The sequence below is a fragment of the Enhydra lutris genome, unplaced genomic scaffold (assembly GCF_002288905.1).
Source record: "Enhydra lutris kenyoni isolate GAN:26980312 unplaced genomic scaffold, ASM228890v2 scaffoldscaffold7, whole genome shotgun sequence".
NCBI lineage: Eukaryota > Metazoa > Chordata > Mammalia > Carnivora > Mustelidae > Enhydra > Enhydra lutris.
Window position 1 is genome coordinate 25399716 of NW_019154091.1, and position 21496 is coordinate 25421211.

A 21496-nucleotide genomic window follows, 5' to 3' on the forward strand; every position below is an offset into this window, starting at 1 on the left:
TGAGGTAGTGACAGAAGCTCACGGCAGACGCTTAACTGATTTGAGCCACCCAGGTGCCCCTAACTGCAGACAGATCTTTTTGGTTCAGTCTACCACAATCACTGAGTTCTCTAAAGGTTCTAGCATAGTCATTTTTACAGTGATATAAGTTTAACTGAGTTGTTCTCCACACAGAAGTAATGGTGGATGCTGTGAGCATGTAGGTGGGACACAGTTATGCCAGGCTCAAACCCAGCCTGTAGGACTCCAAAGTTCATGCTCTTAACCACAAACCAGTATCGTCACCTTCTTAACCTTTTTTTGTGTGTTAGCTGTCAGTATGCTCAAAAGTCAGCAGTTACAGAAAGGAGGCATGGGCTCCAGTCGCACCAGTATCCCCTGGAGCGCCCATGGACATAAGAAGACCTTTTCACGACCACCGCTGCTCCCAGAAAAGATGCCCCCTACTGTGCTCAAGATGGTGCATAGATTATCTGCATTGGAGCAACCAGGAAGCCAGTTCCTTTCGATTTGCAGCTCAGAGCTCCAGAGTCCCAGTCTGGCAAGGAAAAATGACCCTGACAATTGTCTGCCTTCCCCAATGAGTTCTTGAGGGGGGTTGGCTCAATCTAGTGAGAAACAGCCTTGATTGGAGACATTCATAATCAGCTTCTCATCTCGAAGCAGAGAATCTCTGGCCTGCAGGCCTCATAAGAACACGGGAGCATAAATCCTGAAGACATATGAGGCACTTGATATTTCATATGTGCTTAGCTAAAATTAATTACCCAATTAATCTCCAAGGATGATAACCAAATGAGCTCTTCTACAAATTATCATTATTTATTAACAGATCAGAAATCCGATGAAGATATTTTACATAAGTTTCCACAGGGGAAACGAGTCACTGAGAAACCAAATGCCAGTCCCTTCAAGGTCTCCTAGTGGAAAAGCAACAGAACCCAAAGTCACTGTGGAAGTAGGACCCGTGGAGGAAGGACACTGGGATCTGCCCATCTTGCTGTGTGAAAAATCATGAAGTAGTAGAGACCCCTGGAGGCTTCTATTTGTTTCTTTTCTTTTTTTTTTTTTTTTTAAAGATTTTATTTATTTGACAGAGAGAGTGAGAGAGAGACCACAAGTAGGCAGAGAGGCAGGCAGAGAGAGAGGGGGGAGGAAGCAGGCTCCCTGCGGAGCAGAGAGCCCGACGCAGGGCTCGATCCCAGGACCCTGGGATCATGACCTGAGCCGAAGGCAGAGGCTTTAACCCACTGAGCCACCCAGGCACCCCTATTTGTTTATTTTCAACCACAACACTGGAATTCTGCCCTTGCTTCTCTTGCTGAGTTGACAAGGAAGTATTCATGGAAATGAAAATGTTATATTCTGGAAATGTTGATTGATTTGCATATTAAGTTACTTTAAAATAAATTATAATTAAGCAAGAATTTTTTATTTATTTTTGTTTTTTAAAAAGATTTTAAAGTAATCTCTATCCCCAACATGGGGCTCGAACTCACAACCCCAAGATCAAGAGTCACATGTTCTACTGACTGAACCAGCCAGGTGCCCCAAGCAAGAATGTTTTTAAATCATGGATCCCTTAACAATTGTTTATTACATAACTGGCTTTGCTGATGCTATGTCATGGCTGAGAACATAGGCTGTACAGGGAGATGACAGGATTTGAATCTCACTTACTACCTGAGTTACTTTGGGCAAGTTACATACCTCTGTTTCCTTTTCCATAATATGGGTATCATGATAGTACCTGGCAACTAGTGTCATTTTGAGGATTCAATGATGAATATAGGTGAAAGCACTCAGCCTGGTTCCAGGTACATAGTAGATGCCCAATAAACAAATCATCTCCACACTGCGCATTAAGGACATGGAAATTTTAGCACAACGAAGAGGACATGAATGCATTCCCCCACATTTCTCTGTCTCCACATCATGGCACAGACTGAGCGTCCAGCAGACTCATGAACCCCCTCATACCCTTCTTCCTTTTCCTTCATCCCCTCTCCATGTCTGTCTGTCTTTCCCCATGTCTCTGTTTTTCTATTGTCTTCTCTGTCTCTCTTCTCTCTACCTTCCATTTCTTTTCACCTTGTTCTTCCTGTTTCATCACCATCCACGACAATGAGGAATGCTATGATTGTCTGGGTCTACTTCCAGGAAATATTTTGTCTCATAAATTATCAGAGAAAATCAACTGAGTCTGAGAAGGCATGTGAATTCATTCTTGCTGAATTGACTCTGTCTGTGCCTTTACCCTCCCCTTTTTATCTCTCTATCTCTGTCTACTTTCTTCTCTGTTGCCACCTCTCTGACTCTCTGAATCTCCTGCATGTCTTACTGACTGTCACCTTGTTTCTTGGTTTGCATGTCTTTATTTATCTCTGTATCTCTCTATTGCTACCTGTTGCTCTGTGTGTGTGTGTGTGTGTGTGTGTGTGTGTGTGTCCTCAGGTCGGGTGAGATGAACTCCCTGGGCACTCTGAAGACCTTCTGATGGGGAAGTAGAGGAGGAAAAACCTCGGATTGTTTGTGCCTCCTCCTACTTTAGGATATGATAGAGAAAACTGCTTTCCCTAGTTTGAGAAAGTCCCTCTTGTTAGCCCCCAAAGTAGCAATAACTTTAAGCAATATATCTCTGAACAGGTGTCTAAGTGGACTAGAGATGTTGATTCTAATCAAGACAACTTACATGGACGTTAACTGGGCATATATTTAATGACACATATAATTATGATTGTACAGCATGGTAATTAAGCATAAATGGTAAGGGGCTAATGTAAATTACTGTAATTAGTATTACTTTTTCACAGCTAAGCCAAATTTCATTTCCCCTTTCTACACTGCTAATTCACCAGTATCTGTAATCAGTGTTAATGTTGATAATTTCTTTTTTTTTTTAATGTTGATAATTTCTTGATGTCACATTCTGCTTAATCATCACATCCCATCAACATACACAGATCCAGACACAGACACACACACACACACACACACACACACCCCTTGCTGGCCCTGGAGCAACTAAGATCTCTTTAGAGAGGCTTGACCACTGGCTGAAGTCATCTGTGAATTCCCTTCTAATCCTGAAATTCTATTTAAAAAATAGTAATGAGGGATGAAAACATAGAAATGAGTAGGTTTTAATGCCTTCCTAATTATCACCATCATCATCACAAAAAATGATAGTAATTGGATTTTAATATATTCCATATGTTCTTTACATCCATGATACCTTTAAATTTTGAGGTAGGCGTTATTCCTCATTTCCCAGATGAAAAAACTGGAACTTTTTGAGGTTAAGTATTTGCCCACAGTCATGGAGCAATTAAATGGGAAGTCAAGATTCAGATTCTGGGGATTTGGACTTTAAAGTCCATGGTATGTCACCAACTTGTTCTTCTAACAAAATAAAAATGCTAAGGACAGATATTTCCTTCCCCTGAATCTTAATTATTTTAACTATGTTCATAGGGCGTATCTGTCTTATTTTTAGTGTTAGGAAGGAAGATCTTCATCTGTCCTACAAGGTCCTTCTAGCTGGATAGGATCAAATTGACATGGGACAGATTAACAGGAGCAAATCATATTTAATAGGCATATGTATGGAAATCCACACAAACATGAAATTCCAAAGACAATGAGGCAACATGGAACTTATATGAGCTAAAGAGGGGTAGGGTCTGAGGATACAAAGGGGAGTAAGGTGAAAAGAGTGTTTGGAAAAGCAAGGTTGTTCTATTATGCAGACAAGTTTTTTAGGTAAAGAGAATCTCTGTTAATAGCTCTCTGGTACAGGTTCTCCTTTCCTATATAAATTTAGGCAGCTGAGGGGGAGGCAGAGAGTTTTTCCTGCATCTGTTGGGTTTTGATTACTTTTAACTCAAAATAATCTTTTTTTGCCACAGTGGTCCATCTTGGGGCAGCCTGCCCTGGGCTCTACAATAGGAAAGAAGGGGCCATGGGCACTGGACACCTGAAAGGGGAAATAGAAAAGAATGAAGAGACAGGGAGCATTGCCAATGTTGGGATTTTATTTAAACCAAACTTGTCTATCTTCTGTAAGTGACCATGGTGATCATTTAGAAAGTTTTAAGGCTTTCAGAAGAAATCTGGGCATCAGGGCTGTGTCAGCCTTTTGCACTAGAATGCTCTCAGAAGAGGCTTTCCTTTCCCCTGGGCTTGCTCCCCATACTCATTTAGCAAAAAGTTCTCTGAGTGGTCCTCCCCTAGGCAGTGTTCCCTAAAGGCAAAATTGAGCTGTTTCCCTGGGAGGAAGAAAAGGAAGCTTTTGTGACCATAAATGAAGATGGAGGGTGGACTGTCCTGCTCACAGTCCCCATGGGCCATGGACTGGGCTACTCCCTCCTGATGACCCCATGGGCCAGGCCTGGGCTACTCCCTCCTGCTCCTACCCTGCTATAGTCTTTGGATCTGCCTGGATACATCCTCTTCATTCTTGACTCCACTCCCTGAGCACAGTAAGTCGTCCAGAGATAGGCACGATCAATCAAAATCCTTCCCTAAGATTTAGCCAACTGCATGTGGGAAAAAGGGTGTCTGTGATCTGAGGACTGTAAGGTCTAAGAGATACTGAAGTTTCTATATAGTTTCCTTATAGAAACTATACAGTTTCTACTGTGGCCCTCCATGTCCTTGTCACTGTAGATTGCACACCCTCTTGCACATGACCTCAGCCCCTCACTGTTCCTTCCACTTCTCTTAGTAAAATCCGAATTGTCCATATAATGGCTGCTAATTAATCAGAATAATTCCTCCCTTCCCTGAGTACCATCTTTGAACAAATATTCTTGAAACTAGCTGAACTTCAGGTGACCCTGCCTGCTGAAACCCTATAAAAAATTCCACCCTTCTTCCCAAGTTAAAAGGCTCCTTCTCCTTCTCATGCCAACAGTTTTGAAAAAAGACTTATGCTAATGGTGCTCTTGTTTTTTTCCACAGAGGATATGAGTAAGAGATGCTGAGATGCTAGCAGCCAGACCACAACTGGTGAGAAGCCAGCCTGGGAGAGTGAAATTAACACGGGAACAGGTGCTGGAGAGAGAGGTAGGGGGTGGGGGTGGGGAAGATGGAATCAGAGACAGAGTGATATCCAATGGTGTTCAAGTTTCCATTCTCTTTCTTAAGCCTAACACATCTGTTATTACCATTTTTTTGTTACATAAGTGAAAAAGTTAAAAAGATTAAAAAAAAGGAGAATCACAGCAGTCCTCAAATTTGGATGTGCAGACATAAAATACTTTTTATAACTCTATTCTGAAACCAATCCAAATCTAGAACTTCTATATCCAGGAATAAGTGTAAACATTATCTTGTTTTTTCAAGTGGCTCATTCAATCAGTCACTTCTGGATAAATGTTCAGTCAGAAATTCAGGGTTCTCCCCTCACTCCCCTCACTTTTGAAATAAACTAAGTTGCTGGAAAATCAGAGTCCTAAAAGGTAATTTTTAGAAATGTGACTCATACAAATATAAAATGAATTTGTGTCAAAGATTTTATTTCACTCATTACTTAATGAGGAAATTAATGAGAAGTAAAAACTGGTTCAAAGGAGATTCCAAGGAAAAAGACATTTATTTACAGGCAATCCAGAATAGTGAACTGAATTTGCTGATAAAGGCAAAACTGGCCTCTTCCGCTAAGTAGAAACTGATGCATCCTCATTGGACAAAATTCATTTGCATTTCTAAGAATGGGAATTACCTGCATCATCTTCAGCCTTTTACAAATTAACTTCAGTTTCTATAGACTTGCAAAATAGTCAAGAGCAGTGAAAGACCAGACCCCTATAGAATCCAGATAATCCTAGAAGTTTCCAGAGATTTTGCCAAGAATTCCGTCTGTACATTCTGATCCTCTACTCAGGCTCTACAGACTAGCTTAAATAGAAGTGAATTTGAATAAGCGAATTTGAGACACTTCCTGCCAAATGACACTATCAATTACTGCCAAACCAAAAATATTCTTCCATTTTCATATAGTCCCCCAACCCAATTCATGGGCATTGTGACAACACAATAACCTCCTGAATTTCTAGTTTTCCCAGTTGATTTTAACTATGGCAGGTTAGCCACGTACGCTGAAAACCCTGTCACAGCCTTTGGCTCCCCACCTTGAGATGCATGTGCAGATGGAGAGCTAGCTCAGAATCTAGGGTGTTTCTCATAGGAGGGAATAGGTTTAAGATTTCAAAATCAGACACAAGAGGCATCCAGTTATGGACTTATAGCCCCAAGTAGGAAAGCCTGCAAACCATGAAAAATACATCCTTAAAAACCAGCACCCCTGGGGCACCTAGGTGGCTCAGTGGGTTAAAGCCTCTGCCTTCGGCTCAGGTCATGATCCCAGGGTCCTGGGATTGAGCCCCACCGTCGGGCTCTCTGCTCAGCGGGGAGCCTGTTTCCCTTCCTCTCTCTCTGCCTGCCTGTCTGCCTACTTGTGATCTCTGTCAAATAAATAAAAAAAATCTTAAAAAATATATATTAAAAAAAAAAAAAAACAGCACCCCTGTGCTACCAGGCCACCACCTGCCTCTAGGACACATCATGCTTCCATTTGGATATTTCGTCCTGGGTTTTTGTATCAGGGTGCAAGCTGCATCATTTTGGGTTCAGTAAATATCAAGAAATAAAAATATTCATGATCTGTTGGGATTATTCCCAAGAGCTCCTGGTGGACTTATTTACTCCCAACTGGGAGAAAAATTGGTCAAATATGGCAAATTAAACATTTCACAAGCAGGTGGAAGATCAGCCTCTTAGACAGCTGCCCACCTCCTGGCTGTGGCAGAGGTAGAGGCAGAAGCTGAGGGTCAGTAATTGCAAAGGCAGAGGAAGGTTCAGTGCAGACCCAGGTGAAGAGCACCAGATACAATTCTAGATTACAGGTCTATGGACTAAAAGGAGTTGCATACATGTGCCCCATTTATTTTGCTTTTCTCTTGTTCTGGGATGATATTCTGGGCTTAAATACCAAAGTTGGTATGGTGCTCAGGTGTACAGTACTAGGTCCACTCTGTCATCAGTATGTATGCTAAACTCATGCTGGCTGTCATCTTGGTGTCCCTAAGTCCTCTAGCTGTGTAGTTGCTTATATATTTAATGTTTAAACAGAGGTGGCTTGAGTCTCTATCCTACACTGTGCAAAGTCCCGTGCCTTTCTCAAGATTTCTGCAAACCTCAAGCTGCATCCATTGCTGTGTTTGCTCCTTGCTCAGACTTCCTGGTCCTGCTAAACTCTCAGTCAACCTCCCATTCCTCTTCTATGGTTCTTCTCTTCTTTCTATCCTTTGGTGACTCATAAGGGAAAAACAGCACACACTTCCTTGATTTTGTCACCAATGAAAGAAGTTCACATGTAGCACACATTTGTCAAAATTTAAGATAACTAACAGTTGTACAGTGCCAAAGAGCACAGCAGATGATTTAACATAAAACATGCCTCTTCTTGGGGCACCCGGGTGGCTCAGTGGGTTAAGCCTCTGCCTTCAGCTCAGGTCATGGTCCCAGGGTCCTGGGATAGAGCCCCATATCGGGCTCTCTGCTCAGCGGGGAGCCTGCTTCTCCCTCTCTCTCTGCCTGCCTCTGCCTATTTGTGATCTCTCTGTCAAATAAATAAATAAATAAATAAATATCTTTTAAAAAAAACAACAACATGCCTCTTCTTAAAGATCCTTGGAGGGGTGCCTGAGTGGCTCAGTTGGTTGTGCATCTGACTCTTGATTTTGGCTCAAGTCATGATCTCAGGTTCCTGAGATGGAGCCCCAAGTCAGGCTCTGCACTCAGCACAGCATCTGCTTGAGATTCTCTCTCTCCCATCCTCTCTGCCTCTCCCTCCACTGATGCTCCTGCTCTTTCTCTCCCTCAAATAAATAAATCAATAAAATCTTTAAAAAAAAAAATCCTTGGAAGGGGCACCTGGGTGGCTCAGTGGGTTAAAGCCTCTGCCTTCGGCTTGGGTCTTGATCCCAGGGTCCTGGAATCGAGCCCTGAATCGGGCTCTCTGCTCAGTGGGGAGCCTGCTTCCCTTCCTCTCTCTCTGTCTGCCTCTCTGTGTAGTTGTGATCTCTGTCAAATAAATAAATAAATAAATAAATCTTAAAAAAATATATCCTTGGGAAAAAAATAGATGGAGTAAATGTGGTGAAAAGTTGGTAAAGTCTAAAACCAGATGACTACAAAGGTTAATTATACCAATTTTCTGACTTTTAAGTTATATAGTTTTCACAAGAGTTTAAAAAATACACTCATCCTGAAATCATGAAGATATTTCACTGTCTTTGTTAGTTAGGGTGACAGCAAGACTGCCAATAATAACAGAGTCTCCAAAACACAGAGACTGATAATGTACATGCTTATTACACTGTCACATAACAGTCTTGAGGTTTACCCTCTTAACACATTTTTCAGTGTGTATTACAATATTGTTAACTACAGACACTATGTTGTACAACAGATCACTAGAATGTATTCATCTTGCATGACTGAAAGTTGATACTCATTGAGCAACAACTCCCCATTTCCTCTTCCCTCCAACCCCTGCTAGCCACCATTCTACTCTGCTTCTGTGAATTTGACTCTTTTGGACACTTGATAAAATGGCATCATAATGAGATATCACCTCCCACCTATTAGGTTGGCTATTACCAAAAAAAAAAAAAAAAAAAGAGAGAGAGAGAGGAAGGAAAAGAAAAGTGTTGGTGAGGATGTGGAGAAACTGGAACCCTCATATGATGTTGGTTGGAATGTAAAACTGATACAGCTGTTATGAAAAGCAGTATGGGAGGGGAGTAACTCAACAAAATTAAAAATAGAACTACAATATAATTCAGCAATTCCACTTTTGGGTATTAACTCAAATGAATTGACATCAGGATCTCAAAGAGATATCTTTGCTTTCATGTTCATTGCAGCATTATTTACAATAGCCAAAATACAGAAACAACTGAAGTGCCCATTGGTGGATGAATGGATAAAGAAAATGTGGTATATACTGGTGATTTGCAAGCTCCTTGGGAACTTCCCTGGTGAAATGTGAAACTGGCCCCCTGTAGTGAAAGGCAGGGAGAGAGGGAAGGAAGAGGCAGGCCACTTCGTGCTGGTAGGTGGCAGAGTTTAACAAGCACAGAACTAACACACAAGGCTTGTCTTTGAAGGCTGCAAGATGAGCAGATTTCCACACCTGCCTGCGAAATCAGTCAAATTTATATAGAAGCTTAATTAGGTTCAGTCATATCTACCATCCAGATGGTCTCAATACCACGTCATTGTCACCAGTTCATGTCCCTGGGGAAGCCTCTGAGAACAGGGAAGGCAAGCAGAACCCACATTCCAAGGACAGGGGAGGGCTGTGAGATGCTCAGGCCCAGCTCATGGGTTAACTGGCAGTCACATCCTCTTGATGACCTCCAACATAAGCATGCAATGGAATATGATTCAGCCTTTGAAAAAAGGATGTCCTACCATACGCAACAACCAAATCCAGGTTTGTGTGGATGAACCTGGAGGATGTCCTGCTAAATGAAATAAGCCGGTGACAGAAGGAGATAGGGTCTTAAACGAGGCAGTTAAAATGAGGTCAGGAAATTGGGTCCTAATTCAGAATGACTGGTGTCCTTATAAGAAGAGGAAGTTAGGACACAAGCACACACAAAATAAAGACCATGTGAAGACAGAGGGAGAAAATGGCCATCTACAAGCCAGTGAGAGGCCTCAGAAGAAGCCAACCCTGTCGACACACTGATCTGGGACTTCTTATCTCCAGAACTGTGAGAAAAGAAATGCCTGTTATTGAATACCCCCTCCCCCCAGATCTGTTTTACTTTGTTAGGGCAGCCCTGGCAAAGTAATACACTGCTCATTCTGATGTAGAACAGTTTTCTTCCACTCTTCACTACTCTGAACTCCTGAAAGCCTCCTTTGGTAAATCCTTACCCTCATTAAGCCTCCTTTCTACACAAAGGACCATTCTCTCAGGGTATCTGCCCTTGAGTAGCGCAGAGCCCCCACGGAAGCTGAGAAATTAGTCTTTCTTCCAGGAAGATCAAACTGTTTGGCACATCAGTCCCCTTAAGTTGGAAGGGAGCAGTATAGAAGTCTGTTCTTCCTTAATAACGAATATGCTCCTCTTAAAAAGCCGGTGGCATCTCCCGCCAGTTTCTCTTGTTTGCTTCGAACGGCAGCGGTCTCCCCGCCCCACCCCCCACTAAGTTCACGCGCATGCTTTCCGGTTCCCGGCACCGCGGGTCACGCACAGCCTCCCGCGTGCAAGTCGCTGGGTCCGAAACAAGCCTGTGAAGTTCTGCTTCACGGGGATCCCAGAAATGAACAGTAGCTGAAGGCGGATGTGGAGGAAAGGGAGCGGTTCTTTTTTTCTTTCTTTAGTTCTCTTTTTCCAAAGCAAGAAAGGAGACACGAGGTACGGGCGGGAACGACCCGACAGGAAGGGAGACCCAGACGCGCGCAGGCGCTCAGGCGCTCAGGCGCCCGAGCAGGCGCGGCGCGCGCGGCCGCTACACAGAGCGGGGCAGGACCGGTGAGTGTCCGAGCGTCCGGGCGGGACGTGGGGACACTGCGGCAGGGAGGGAGCCCGGTTTCTCAGGTGCCTGGGCGTGGGAGCACAGGCAAGTTCTCGTCAGATTTTCTCAGGGAACTGAGAATCTAAGAGGTTGTGAGTGTTTTGGGGGGAGGGGCCACTGAGGCTGAAGGAGAAAGTGCAAAATCCTCTCAGAAAGTGGGCGAGTACGTTGCTGCTGGAAGCGGCTCTCCGATTTTAGGGCACATCAGAATCACCTGTCTTGCGTGGTGTTTCTCGCTCAGTCCCTCTGGGACAGGGCCCGAGAATTTGCATTTCTCACAAGTTGATCCTGATGCGGCTGGCCCAGGGATCTCCCCGGGGAGAACCGCTGGACAGGACTAAACCCTAGTTCTTGCACTTTGTCGACGAAAGACTGTAACACGGAGATGTATGCTACACGGGGGCATTTGGGTAGGGGGCTGTGCAGAAAAGTTCTTGGAATTTTGACAACAGAAGACAGTTTCCAAAGGGGGATCCAAAGGGACTCTCTTGCCAGCACAGATAAGAGCTATCAGAACGAGGACGCGATCTATGAAGGTGCACACATGAGGTGTGTCTTTTCACGAGGTCAGCTTTATTCAGCTAGAAAGCAAAGTTAAATCACAATTATAAAGCAGGTTTAGGATTCTAAACTCAATAACGATTCATGATGTGTTTAAACTTGGCTTCTTACACAGTACACAAAGCAGCACAGAAGACAAGCCACACAACAAACAAGATGGCAGAAGGGTGCAGGAAGCTAAGGAAGGAAAGGCCGAGTCAGTCTGTGGGGGGGGCAGTTGAGATGAGGCCTCCCTCTGGCCTGGGTCAGCTCTTGGCACTTACTGCTTCTGATGTTCAAGTAGGGAAGGCTCCAAGTTCCATTCAAAGATCAATCTGTCAGAGCTTTAGGTGGTAGTTGCCTTTTTTAAGTGGTCATATATGGAGGGGTCAGGTCTGAAGGGTCTGCCAGTTTGCTGCCAAAATACTTCTCCTTTTAAGGGGATTTCATCAGTTTTGGGTCTCTGCAGCCCTATTCTGGTTCTGCTCCTTATCGGTTCTGGGTTATCAGCTGACATTGCTCCCGGCAGTATCTCCTTGCTGCAGTACCTTAATCGCTTGTGTCATTGCGACACAGACTCTTGCTTGACATGAGAGACTCCGTTTTGCTGTCTACAACTATAGAGAGAAAAGAGGATGATATTAACACACACAGAGAAAGGGGGCTAACCTACTTCTTGCCCTTACTTAGAAGTCTGAAAAGTTTGAGAAGCAGATTACAAAATGACTCCAGCAGCCAAGCACACAGGGAAGGTCCTTCCATAAACGATGGCCATTTAAGATGAAGGGGCTATAGGATGGTGTCCACAATAGTTTGTGGAGAGATATGGAAGATAAAGATGGCCCAAGAGGGGCACCTGGGTGGCTCAGTGGGTTAAAACCTCTGCCTTTGACTCAGGTCGTGATCCCAGGGTCCTGGGATCGAGCCCCGCATTGGACTCTCTGCTCAGCAGGGAGCCTGCTTCCTCCTCTGCCTCTCTGCCTACTTGTGATCTCTTGTCTGTCAAATAAATAAATCTTAAAAAAAAAAAAAAAAGATGGCCCAAGGGACCATCCTGCCCAGTCAGCCATGTGAGTGAAATGAATGATCACATTTTAGAATTCAGGTAAATACTACATTTTGAAATTCAAGCAATTTTGGCTTCCATCTGGAAATGTTGACTTCCTGGTTGTGACATGCTAATTCCAAAGTTTGGCTGATTTCTTCTTCAGATAACTTTGGTAATGGTATGTGTTCCACAGTTCGAATATTTTCAGAAGCTCTGGAAAAAGGGAAATAGGTGAACAACAGTCGTATTCCAACTAATAAATGGCAGGGGAATTCCAACTAATAAATGGCAGTGAAACCTGTGCCCAGAAACCAGAGTAATATCTGTTTGTTCCTCCTTTCATATTTGATCTTTCGATGCTCTCATTACATCCACTTCCTTAAGTTGCCTTCTCAGACTTTGGCATCCATCACTTGGCTATTCTGGAAGTCATGTTGCTAATCTTTTCAGGCATACCCAGTCTCAAGTTCATCTCTGTCGTCTCCACTCTGTCTAATCATCCCACTACCATTCATTTCTTGCCCAGTTCTGCATTAAGAGAGCACACCAGCACCAGTCCGTAACATGGCAGGGTGGAAAATTCTCACCTCCATATTTCTTATTTGCTTATTCACTCATTTGTCCATTCATTTAAGAAACATTTATTGAATGCCTACTATGGATCAAGAACTAGGTGCCAGAGGAGGATGCTAGAGCCTGGGGATTGAGAGATGAATGTGACACAGATTCTGTTGTTAAGGAGCTCACACTCTAGTAGAGGAGATAGACATGTTAACAAGTAATTGCTGTGTAGTGTACTGTGCTCACCAGTGGAATTACACATACTGTATGATGGTAAAACAGAATAAAGAGTAAATAGTTGTTCTTGGGGAAGAACACAGAGAAGACATTCCAAGGAGGTCATACTCAATCTGTGTCCTAAAGAAAGTTTCCACTCCAAGGAAAAGATAAGGGCATTTCATACAGAAGGAATGGGGAAGACTTGAAGGCTCAAAGGGGTATGACATGTTTTGGAGAGGACAATTGGTCTGAGGCAGTTTTACACTGTGCTTAATTGTGCAGATTCCAAAGCCAAACTATGTGGGAAAATGTGGATAAAAACAGCTTCTATCTCATAGATCTGATTTGGAGATTTAGTGAGTTAACACATGTCACCTTTAGAACAATGCTTCGTATATAGTAAGTGCACAGAAAATATTGGTTATTATTGCTGACATTACTGGCTATTGTTATTGTCGTCGTTGTCACCATCATCATCATCCTAGCTTTGCTTTTTCTTTTTAAAGATTTTTTTTTTTTAATTCGACAGAGAGAGAGATCACAAGTAGGCAGAAAGGCAGGCGGAGAGAGAGAGGAGGGGAAGCAGGCTTCCTGCTGAGCAGAGAAGCCTGATGCGGGGCTCGATTCCAGGACCCTGGGATCATGACCTGAGCCGAAGACAGAGGCTTAACCCACTGAGCCACCCAGGCGCCCCTGCTTTTTCTTTTTATCATTGAATCTAACTAGTTCTATGTCTCTGTTCTATCCTACATTCTAAATATTTTTCAAATCCATATTCTCATGACTCTCTCTATTACTATTGTGTGACTTTAAGTTCTCATCGTCTCTTCTAATACCTGGAAAGTGTGCTACTTGCAAAGGTTTAGCCCTCAGCCGTGTGTCTTTCCCAGCATCTTCCAAGCTTTCTATCCCCTGGACTTTTTTTTTTTTTAAGATTTTATTTATTTGACAGACAGAGATCATAAGTAGGCAGAGAGGCAGGCAGAGAGAGAGGGAAGCAGGCTCCCTGCTGCGCAGAGATCCCAATGCGGGGCTCGATCCCAGGACCCCGGGACCTTGACCTGAGCGAAAGCAGAGGCTTTAACCCACTGAGCCACCCAGGCGCCCCTCCCCTGGACTTTTTCATGGAGCAAAGAAATCAATGGAGATGAGGTTAGGTAATCAGGGGCTAGAGTATGAATAGTTTATATGTGCGATAAGAGGATTTAACTTCATTCTGTAGCTGATGGAGAGCCATTTAGAATTTTAAGCAGAGAAATGGCTTAACCAGGTTTGCATTTTATAAAGATGAGGTGGAAATTCTAGAAATGGAATCTTAAGTCTTTCTGGAAGATTGATCAGGGAGGAGAGGAGAGGGCAAAGGAGGAATCAAGATGATCTTTGAGGCTTTTGGCTAGAGACACTTGGTGGATGGGGGTACCATCTTTTGACATGGCTAGAGCATGGAGTATGGGAATAAGGGGGCTAGAAATGAAGCTGGAGAGGAAAGAATGACTTCAATCACAAAACATTTTGGCCTTTTCCTCTGAGTCCAGAACTAAGGGTACAGAGGTAGATGCTTTTTTTCTTGGGAGAATGAGAACAACCCTTCTCTCCCATTGGCCTCTTTTTTCTGGGCATCCCATGCTGATATTCCTCTCTTCCCCAGTTTTTGAATTCTCCCCTTTCCTTTTCAGGCTACTTAAAATCCAGTCATCATTAAAGAACCAGAGAAAACTCTACCTCCTCTAAACATCTATTGTATGTGACTACTCTAGCCCACATTAATATCTGTGGATTACCCATCATACTGAATGTTTGGATGTTTGGTCTAGTGCTTAAAAGGTCTCTTATTTATAGCTTCTTTACTAAAATAAATTACTGCCCCAAGGGCAAAACAAATGATTGAGCTTCAAAAGGCACATAGTAAGAAACCTGAACTACTTTATGGATTCAGAGAGTGTTTGAGGAAAACTGAGATCACCTTGTCTAGTGGTGTCCATCTAGAATCTAACATTCCAAGACATTGTCATCAGTGTCCATATGCCTTTTTTTTTTTTAAAGACCATAATAGCTATTGTATAATTTCTTACATCAGGTCTCTCCAGGCTGCTTTGGGCAATAGCTCTATCAATCCAGTTTAGTAACTCTGGTGATCACATAAGAAGTGAAGTAGCGGGGGCACCTGGGTGGCTCAGTGGGTTAAAGCCTCTGCCTTCGGCTCAGGTCATGATCCCAGGGTCCTGGGATTGAGCCCCACATCGGGCTCTCTGCTCAGCAGGGAGCCTGCTTCCTCCTTTCTCTCTCTTTGCCTGCCTCTCTGCCTACTTGTGATCTCTGTCTGTCAAATAAATAAATAAAATCTTAAAAAAAAAAAAAAAGAAATGAAGTAGCGATTTAACAAACTGCAGATCCTTAGAAAAATATTTCAAAAAATGGAGGACATGAAAAGAGGACAAAATCCTTGTTAGTAGAAATTAGCAAACAGTGCTCTCTGCCAACTGTCATGTTAATGAGGGCCCTAGTTGAGAAGCTAGCCCAGGGGCACAACCTACTAAATAGCTCTGCTAGGGCGAGGATGTAGGTCTCCACGCATCGCACTGCATGGAATTCAGTGCTCCTTCACTGAAGGGTCTTCTTGGATACCAGGAATTTCTACATGGCAGGACAGAAGAGAAGAAGCTACCATTTTTGAGAGTTTAATATTTACTAGTCACTCTATTGGCTGTTTTGTTATGAATTATTGCATTTCTTCTCCGTAAAAACCTATTAATTTCATTTTGCTGTAATAATTTTTTTTTAATGTAATGAAACTGAGACCAAAGAAATGCTCCCCAGGTCTACCAACCCAAAAGTGGCAGAGACTTTCCAAACTCAGGATGTCTCTGACTCTTAGGTATATATTCATCCCATTTTTGAGAAAAGTCTATGATACAGGAAGTTTGAAAGGTGCTGGGAAAGATAGGGGCCCAGGGCTCATGAGAGCACTGGGTAAAATGAGAGAAAGTCCTAAGTAAACTAGAAAATTCTTTAAAGCCAGTTCTTTTTAGGATCATTATCTGGACTGAGCCTCGTCCTTTGCCCAGCTCTATACTTCAGTTCTCCACGTTTCTGTTGCCATAGCCCAAGCCCTCCCTTCTTCTCCCCAAATCATTCTCAGACATTCATCCACTAAGGGACATCTGTGGAGATAGGCAACTTTGCTATGAAAGCGCTCCTCTTCCCTGAAATCTCTCTTTACAACCCAGTTAGAAATTCAGATATCATGGTGAACTTCAAATTTAGAATATGTTCATTGTAAATTAGTTCCTTTTCCACTATTTCCAATTTCTATGATGACATTTTGATTTTTTTTTTTCATCAGCTGGGCTCAACATTTCAAAGTCCCTCTTATCTCCCTCCCATGCAGGTCTAAGATCTACCTCCCTGATATCTTTCACGCCTTCTCTACAATTCAAGGTCACTACCACTGCTCTGTCATGGCCTCCATGACCTCTTGTCTGGATTACAACAATAACCTCCCCTTTCCCATCCCATCTCACTTTCTTTTTCCGTCCATCCCATATATCTCTGACAGATCAATTTTTCTAAAGCTCTGTTCTGGTCATGTCCTATTACTCCTCAAAAGCCAATAATATTTTCCTGTTGCTGCCAAAATAAATACCAGTGCTCGGACTCCCATGCAAGCCTCCCCCAATTTCTTTTCTCATCTCTGATCTCCCCATGTAGCATCTTCTATGGATGACCATAATAAAGTGCTTCCATACACTGTTTCCCTCTGGCTTTTCCATGTCTGTGCATTTGCTGATACTGGGATGCCTTACACTCATCCCTCCACCCCTGCTGTCATTTGGAATCCTATATATCAACCTTAGATCTTGCATAAAGTAATTTTCTGGTGACCCCCAGTTAAAAGGTTCTCTTGCTTTTAGCCTCTTAACATATGCCTCTCTCTGGCATTTATCAAGACTTTTACTGTTTGGTTCTTTCTTCTCTTATGTAGTGGGTATAAATGTACAACTAAAATTCAGAAAGTCAATAAATGTCAGTTCAAAACCGTATTATATCTGACTCCAAGTCCTAGTGCCCTCAGATGAGTGGAAAAATCAATCTTCCCCAGAAACAAATGAGAATCTAAGAAACCAGGGTATCCACAGAGCCCAGGTAATGCAGTTATGAGCCTTTAGTTTCTAGCTCATCATCTGGTTCCATCATCTGACCCTTCAGAGTTCCTTGAAAGAAACCCATTGTCTGGGACATGCCCTCTTTCTGCCACCTACTCTTCCCCCGTTAAACTCTGTCTTCCTGTTTATGGAACTGGTGGAAGGAGGGACAGGCTCCTACCTCCCATGGATCTAGCTGAATTTTATTCCCTTTCTGTTTGGGAGAAATTCCTCCCCTTTCTTGGCCTTCATAGATAATCCTTTTTTTCTGCCTCTCCTTACTGGATACCTAATATTTTCATAAAAATCATAAAGCCTTTCACAAAAGATTGAAGGAAAGATTGTCTTCCTGTATTTCTGTTTTCTGACCTGAAACACAAACCTCCCTAAGGCAAAGGACCCAGTGAGCTCAGCGATCTTCTTAGCCTGGGGGAGGCTGAAAAATCATAGAGAACAAAAACACGAGTTCTTACTTCAATCTGGAATCCTGCCACACTTGTCTAAATTACCTGACGACAGCAATAGCCTTACTCATATTTCTATCCTTTGCAGCCTGGGCACATTGCAAAAATATCTGGCTTAGCAAATGGACAGGGCTTAGGAGGATTCAGTCAGGAAATGTCCAGTTTTTCCTCTACCATCACACATCCGGTTGGTTCTCCTTTCTCTGCCCTTGGACAATATCTCAGGAATATCTCTTGGCTTTATCTGTCACTTCCAAGTATTAAAACACTTCTGTTTTCAGCAATTGGGAAATCCGGACCCATCTAATGGTAGACTTTTGCTCTGTCATGTGATTCACAGCTAATCACATGACATTGTTCACACCTAACCTGCAGTCAGAACCCCGGATCCGAGGTGAGGGGGGTGCCGTGGTCCATTGTGACTCCGCAACCTCTCCTGTACCCCGGGGTGCTACTGACACCTCCACATTCAGAGAAAGGAGAGGAGGGGAGAAAGGATGGTAAGAAAGGGGGCAAAATGTGATTATTTAGCAGGTGTTGTTTGAACAGCTCTCTTGGCTGTTGAATGCCTTCTCTTGTGGCAAAAACCTGAATACTGCTTGTGTTTCTTATAAGGAATGTTCATGGGTTCTTTGGAGGACACTCTCCACGCCCATTTCCAGACTTCCACTCTGCTGTATTCTCCACTGTGTGTGATACATGCTTTGCGTCGTTCCCACACACCTCTTTCCCTTGTGCCCAGCTTCTCTCCCTGGTGTCCATTTAGCCCCCTAGAACACTGATATCTTTCATAGCAGTGAAAGGCAGACTTGCCTCCCTTGTCCCCTGCCCCCACTGAAACCTAACAAGATCAGGCCACTTGCCTTGCCCTGCCACCAGGGTCCATGTGAGGCAGTTTCTGTCTTCATCAGGTACACGCCTCACAGCTCCCTAGTTCCATGTAGATTCCCCACCCCAGTGGGAGGACTGGCGCATCTCAGTGAGGACTAGGTGAGTGGTCTCTTTCCCCTGGCGGATCTGAGAGGTTCTCTTGCTGGTTCCTTCACTTGGCTTAGGGTTGAGGGACACTCCAGAATCTGCTCTCCTAACTGACAACTCTCTTTAAAGAGAGCCTCTGTCCACCACTAAATCTCTAGCCTTCTCTTAGACCAGCTAGAGGTGGTGACAGGTGAAGGGCTATATGATCCCATTTGACCACTCTTAAGTCCTGAGTAGATGTGCCCGCATCTCTCTTTTTAGAACTTGTAGTACTCCTCAGCTATTTTTCTCAGCTTTGGATTTCAGCTGAAATTCTGAGACAACAGAAATACCTGTTGAATTAAATAAAGTGCAAACCCATTCATTTCTTTGGGTACATGAACACAATATAGTAAGTAAAGGAGACAACTTATAACCAAAAATAATGAACTTTATCCTTATGAACATATTCTAAGCACCAACTGGATTAGGCAGGCTGTCTCCCACCCTGCTAAGGCCTGTTGAATAGCCTTTCTTTATCACCTATGATAGATCTTTCCTTGATCATTTTAATTTGTTACATGGCAAATGTTTGTATAAATTACATTTCAACTGCTTGGGGGAAATTAATATCTGTCAAACATTTACTTGTAAAAGTTGAGGTGCATTTGCAAAAATTAACCACACTCTCAAGTGCTGACTCTTTTCTGAACCTAGAAAAAGGACTAACACATTCACCTGTTTCCTACCATACCATGGGGAAAAAAAACAAACAAACAGTTAGTGTTCTAGAAGAACTGTTTGCATGAGGGAAAAAATAGCTTTAGATCCAGGCAGAACCTTCCTTACCATCCAAGCAGCTTGTGGAATTGAGGAGCCCATAAAATGATGGGGTCAGAACCTCAGATTGCGGGCATGGGCAGACAATTGGGGACAGAACCCAAAGATAGGCTCTGCAGGGGCCTGGAATTTAACCTTGTGATGTGGAGGAAGTGCTTGTGTTTGCATTTGTAACATGTTTTTCTTTTAATCATTAAAAATCCTGGCTTTATTTGTGTTTCCCAGAATATGGCCCAGGGACCATCTGTATCAGAATCAACTAGAAAGCATGTTTAAATGTAGATGCCTGGGCCCCAAGTAAGACTATAAATCAGGACCATGGTGTTGGAATCCTGGAATTTACATTTTCAACAAGCCACCAACCTATCAAGCTTTAGAATCCCTGTAAGTTTCACTCTCCTTGTGAGCACAGGCACCCTGGAGAGGTATCAGATCCAGGGCTGTTTGTCTTCTTGTAATAAAACCACTGAAGCCCCCAGTTTTAACTTCCGGTTCTTCTTGGTGCCCTGCTTTCCTGAAATAGTGTCACATTTGGTCCCCTCCTAATCCGTGATTCTTTTTCTCTTTTTTCTCCATTTTCTGTCTTCTATTCTTCCCACTTCCAACTCATTGAGATCATAGTTTTGTTGAGTGAACCAGAATCCTTAAGTTTCCATTTTTAGGGAAATTTTAGTTTGTTTTTTATGTCTCTCCACGAATCAGTTATACTTTGGCCAGGATTGTTTTTTGTTTTTTGTTTGTTTTAAGATTTTATGTATTTGAGAGAGAGAGAGAGAGAAAGCACAAGCAGGGGGAGGGGCTGAGAGAGAGGGAGGAGCAGACTCCCCTGCTGAGCAGGGATCCTGCCATGGGGCTTGATCCCAGGACCCCAGGATCATGATCTGAGCTGAAGGCAGACTTAACCCACTGAGCCACCCAGTTGCCCTTGACCAAGATTGTTCTAAGGGTCACTCCATGATGGCTGTTTTCTCTATAAAATGTTTTCTCTGTAAAATTCCAGAATACTTTTTGCTCCAAACTTGAGATACACTTCTCAAGTTCTACAACTTGGTTTAATGGACAGCTGTGAAAACCTGCCTGGCCTAACATAAACTTTAGAAACATTCAGAGTCAAAGGCCCTGCTGACACATCCAAATCCAGGCCACAAAGTCACAGGTCATGGCATTGCCAAAATAGTCCCTGCAGGTATATTGTTCTCAACCAAAATCTCACTGTTTCAGTTTCTCAATATTCCCAGCCAAGGACCAAACACTGTAGTCTCTGAGAGGTCAGGCTTTTTCTCATCTGAATTCCTAACCAACTGAGAAACAAGACAAAGGGTGGCAGATGGAAGCCAAAATATTGTTAATAATAATAATGATGATGATAATAATAATAAATTCTAAGTTTGAAATAAGGATCATGACCAAATTGGGCAAAAGGCCAAGACCTAAGAAGGCAGAGCACCAGCTGCTTCCCAAGAGCAAAATGTGTGGAGCTGGGTGGACAATGCCCAGTTTATTTTTGCCAAGTGTACCAATCAGATTAATCACTGCCCAGCACCTGCCACCCCCATTACCATTGCTGAGTATAGGACCATAGGGAGAGAGGCCAAGAGCGTAACTAACAGGATACCATTCATTTGAAAGGAAATATGAAATGCAAGAGTTGTTTCCCCTGCAAAATTATTTTATGATCTAAAATCTGTGATTCCAAAGTCAAAAAAGCTCTGAAACAAAATGTTTTAAGTTTGTAGAAAACTCATGTGGTGGCAAAATCAGACCTGAAATGATACCTGTAGTCTTTATGTCATTTGGTTGAATATTTGTATGTTACGATACTAAAATATAAATGTGTTTGATTATGGGATGCTTCCCCAGCCCCAGTTGGATGTATTATTTAAAATACAGGGGTGCCTGGGTGGTTCAATCGTTAAGTGCGTCTGCCTTTGGCTCAGGTCATGATCCCAGGGTCCTGGGATCAAGCCCCACATCGGGCTCCCTGCTCAACAGGAGGCCTGCTTCTCCCTCTCCCACTCCCACTGCTTAATGTTCTCTCTCTCGCTGCCTCTCTGTGTCAAATAAATAAATAAAATCTTAAAAAAACAAACAAAAAATAAAATAAAATACAGTATATGTACCACATTA

At 43.0% G+C, this 21496-nt stretch overlaps 1 protein-coding gene across 1 annotated transcript in view; it reads left to right on the plus strand.

Moving 5' to 3' along the window:
• Window positions 1-319: 319 nt before the first annotated feature.
• The window catches only part of LOC111142341, an 87465-nt gene continuing 66288 nt past the window's right edge, over window positions 320-21496 (plus strand). The window contains exons 1-3 of the mRNA XM_022495373.1: window positions 320-541; window positions 10157-10313; window positions 10421-10555. Of these exons, the coding sequence (XP_022351081.1) occupies window positions 320-541; window positions 10157-10313; window positions 10421-10555 (514 nt within the window). The remainder of the gene's footprint in view (window positions 542-10156; window positions 10314-10420; window positions 10556-21496) is intronic.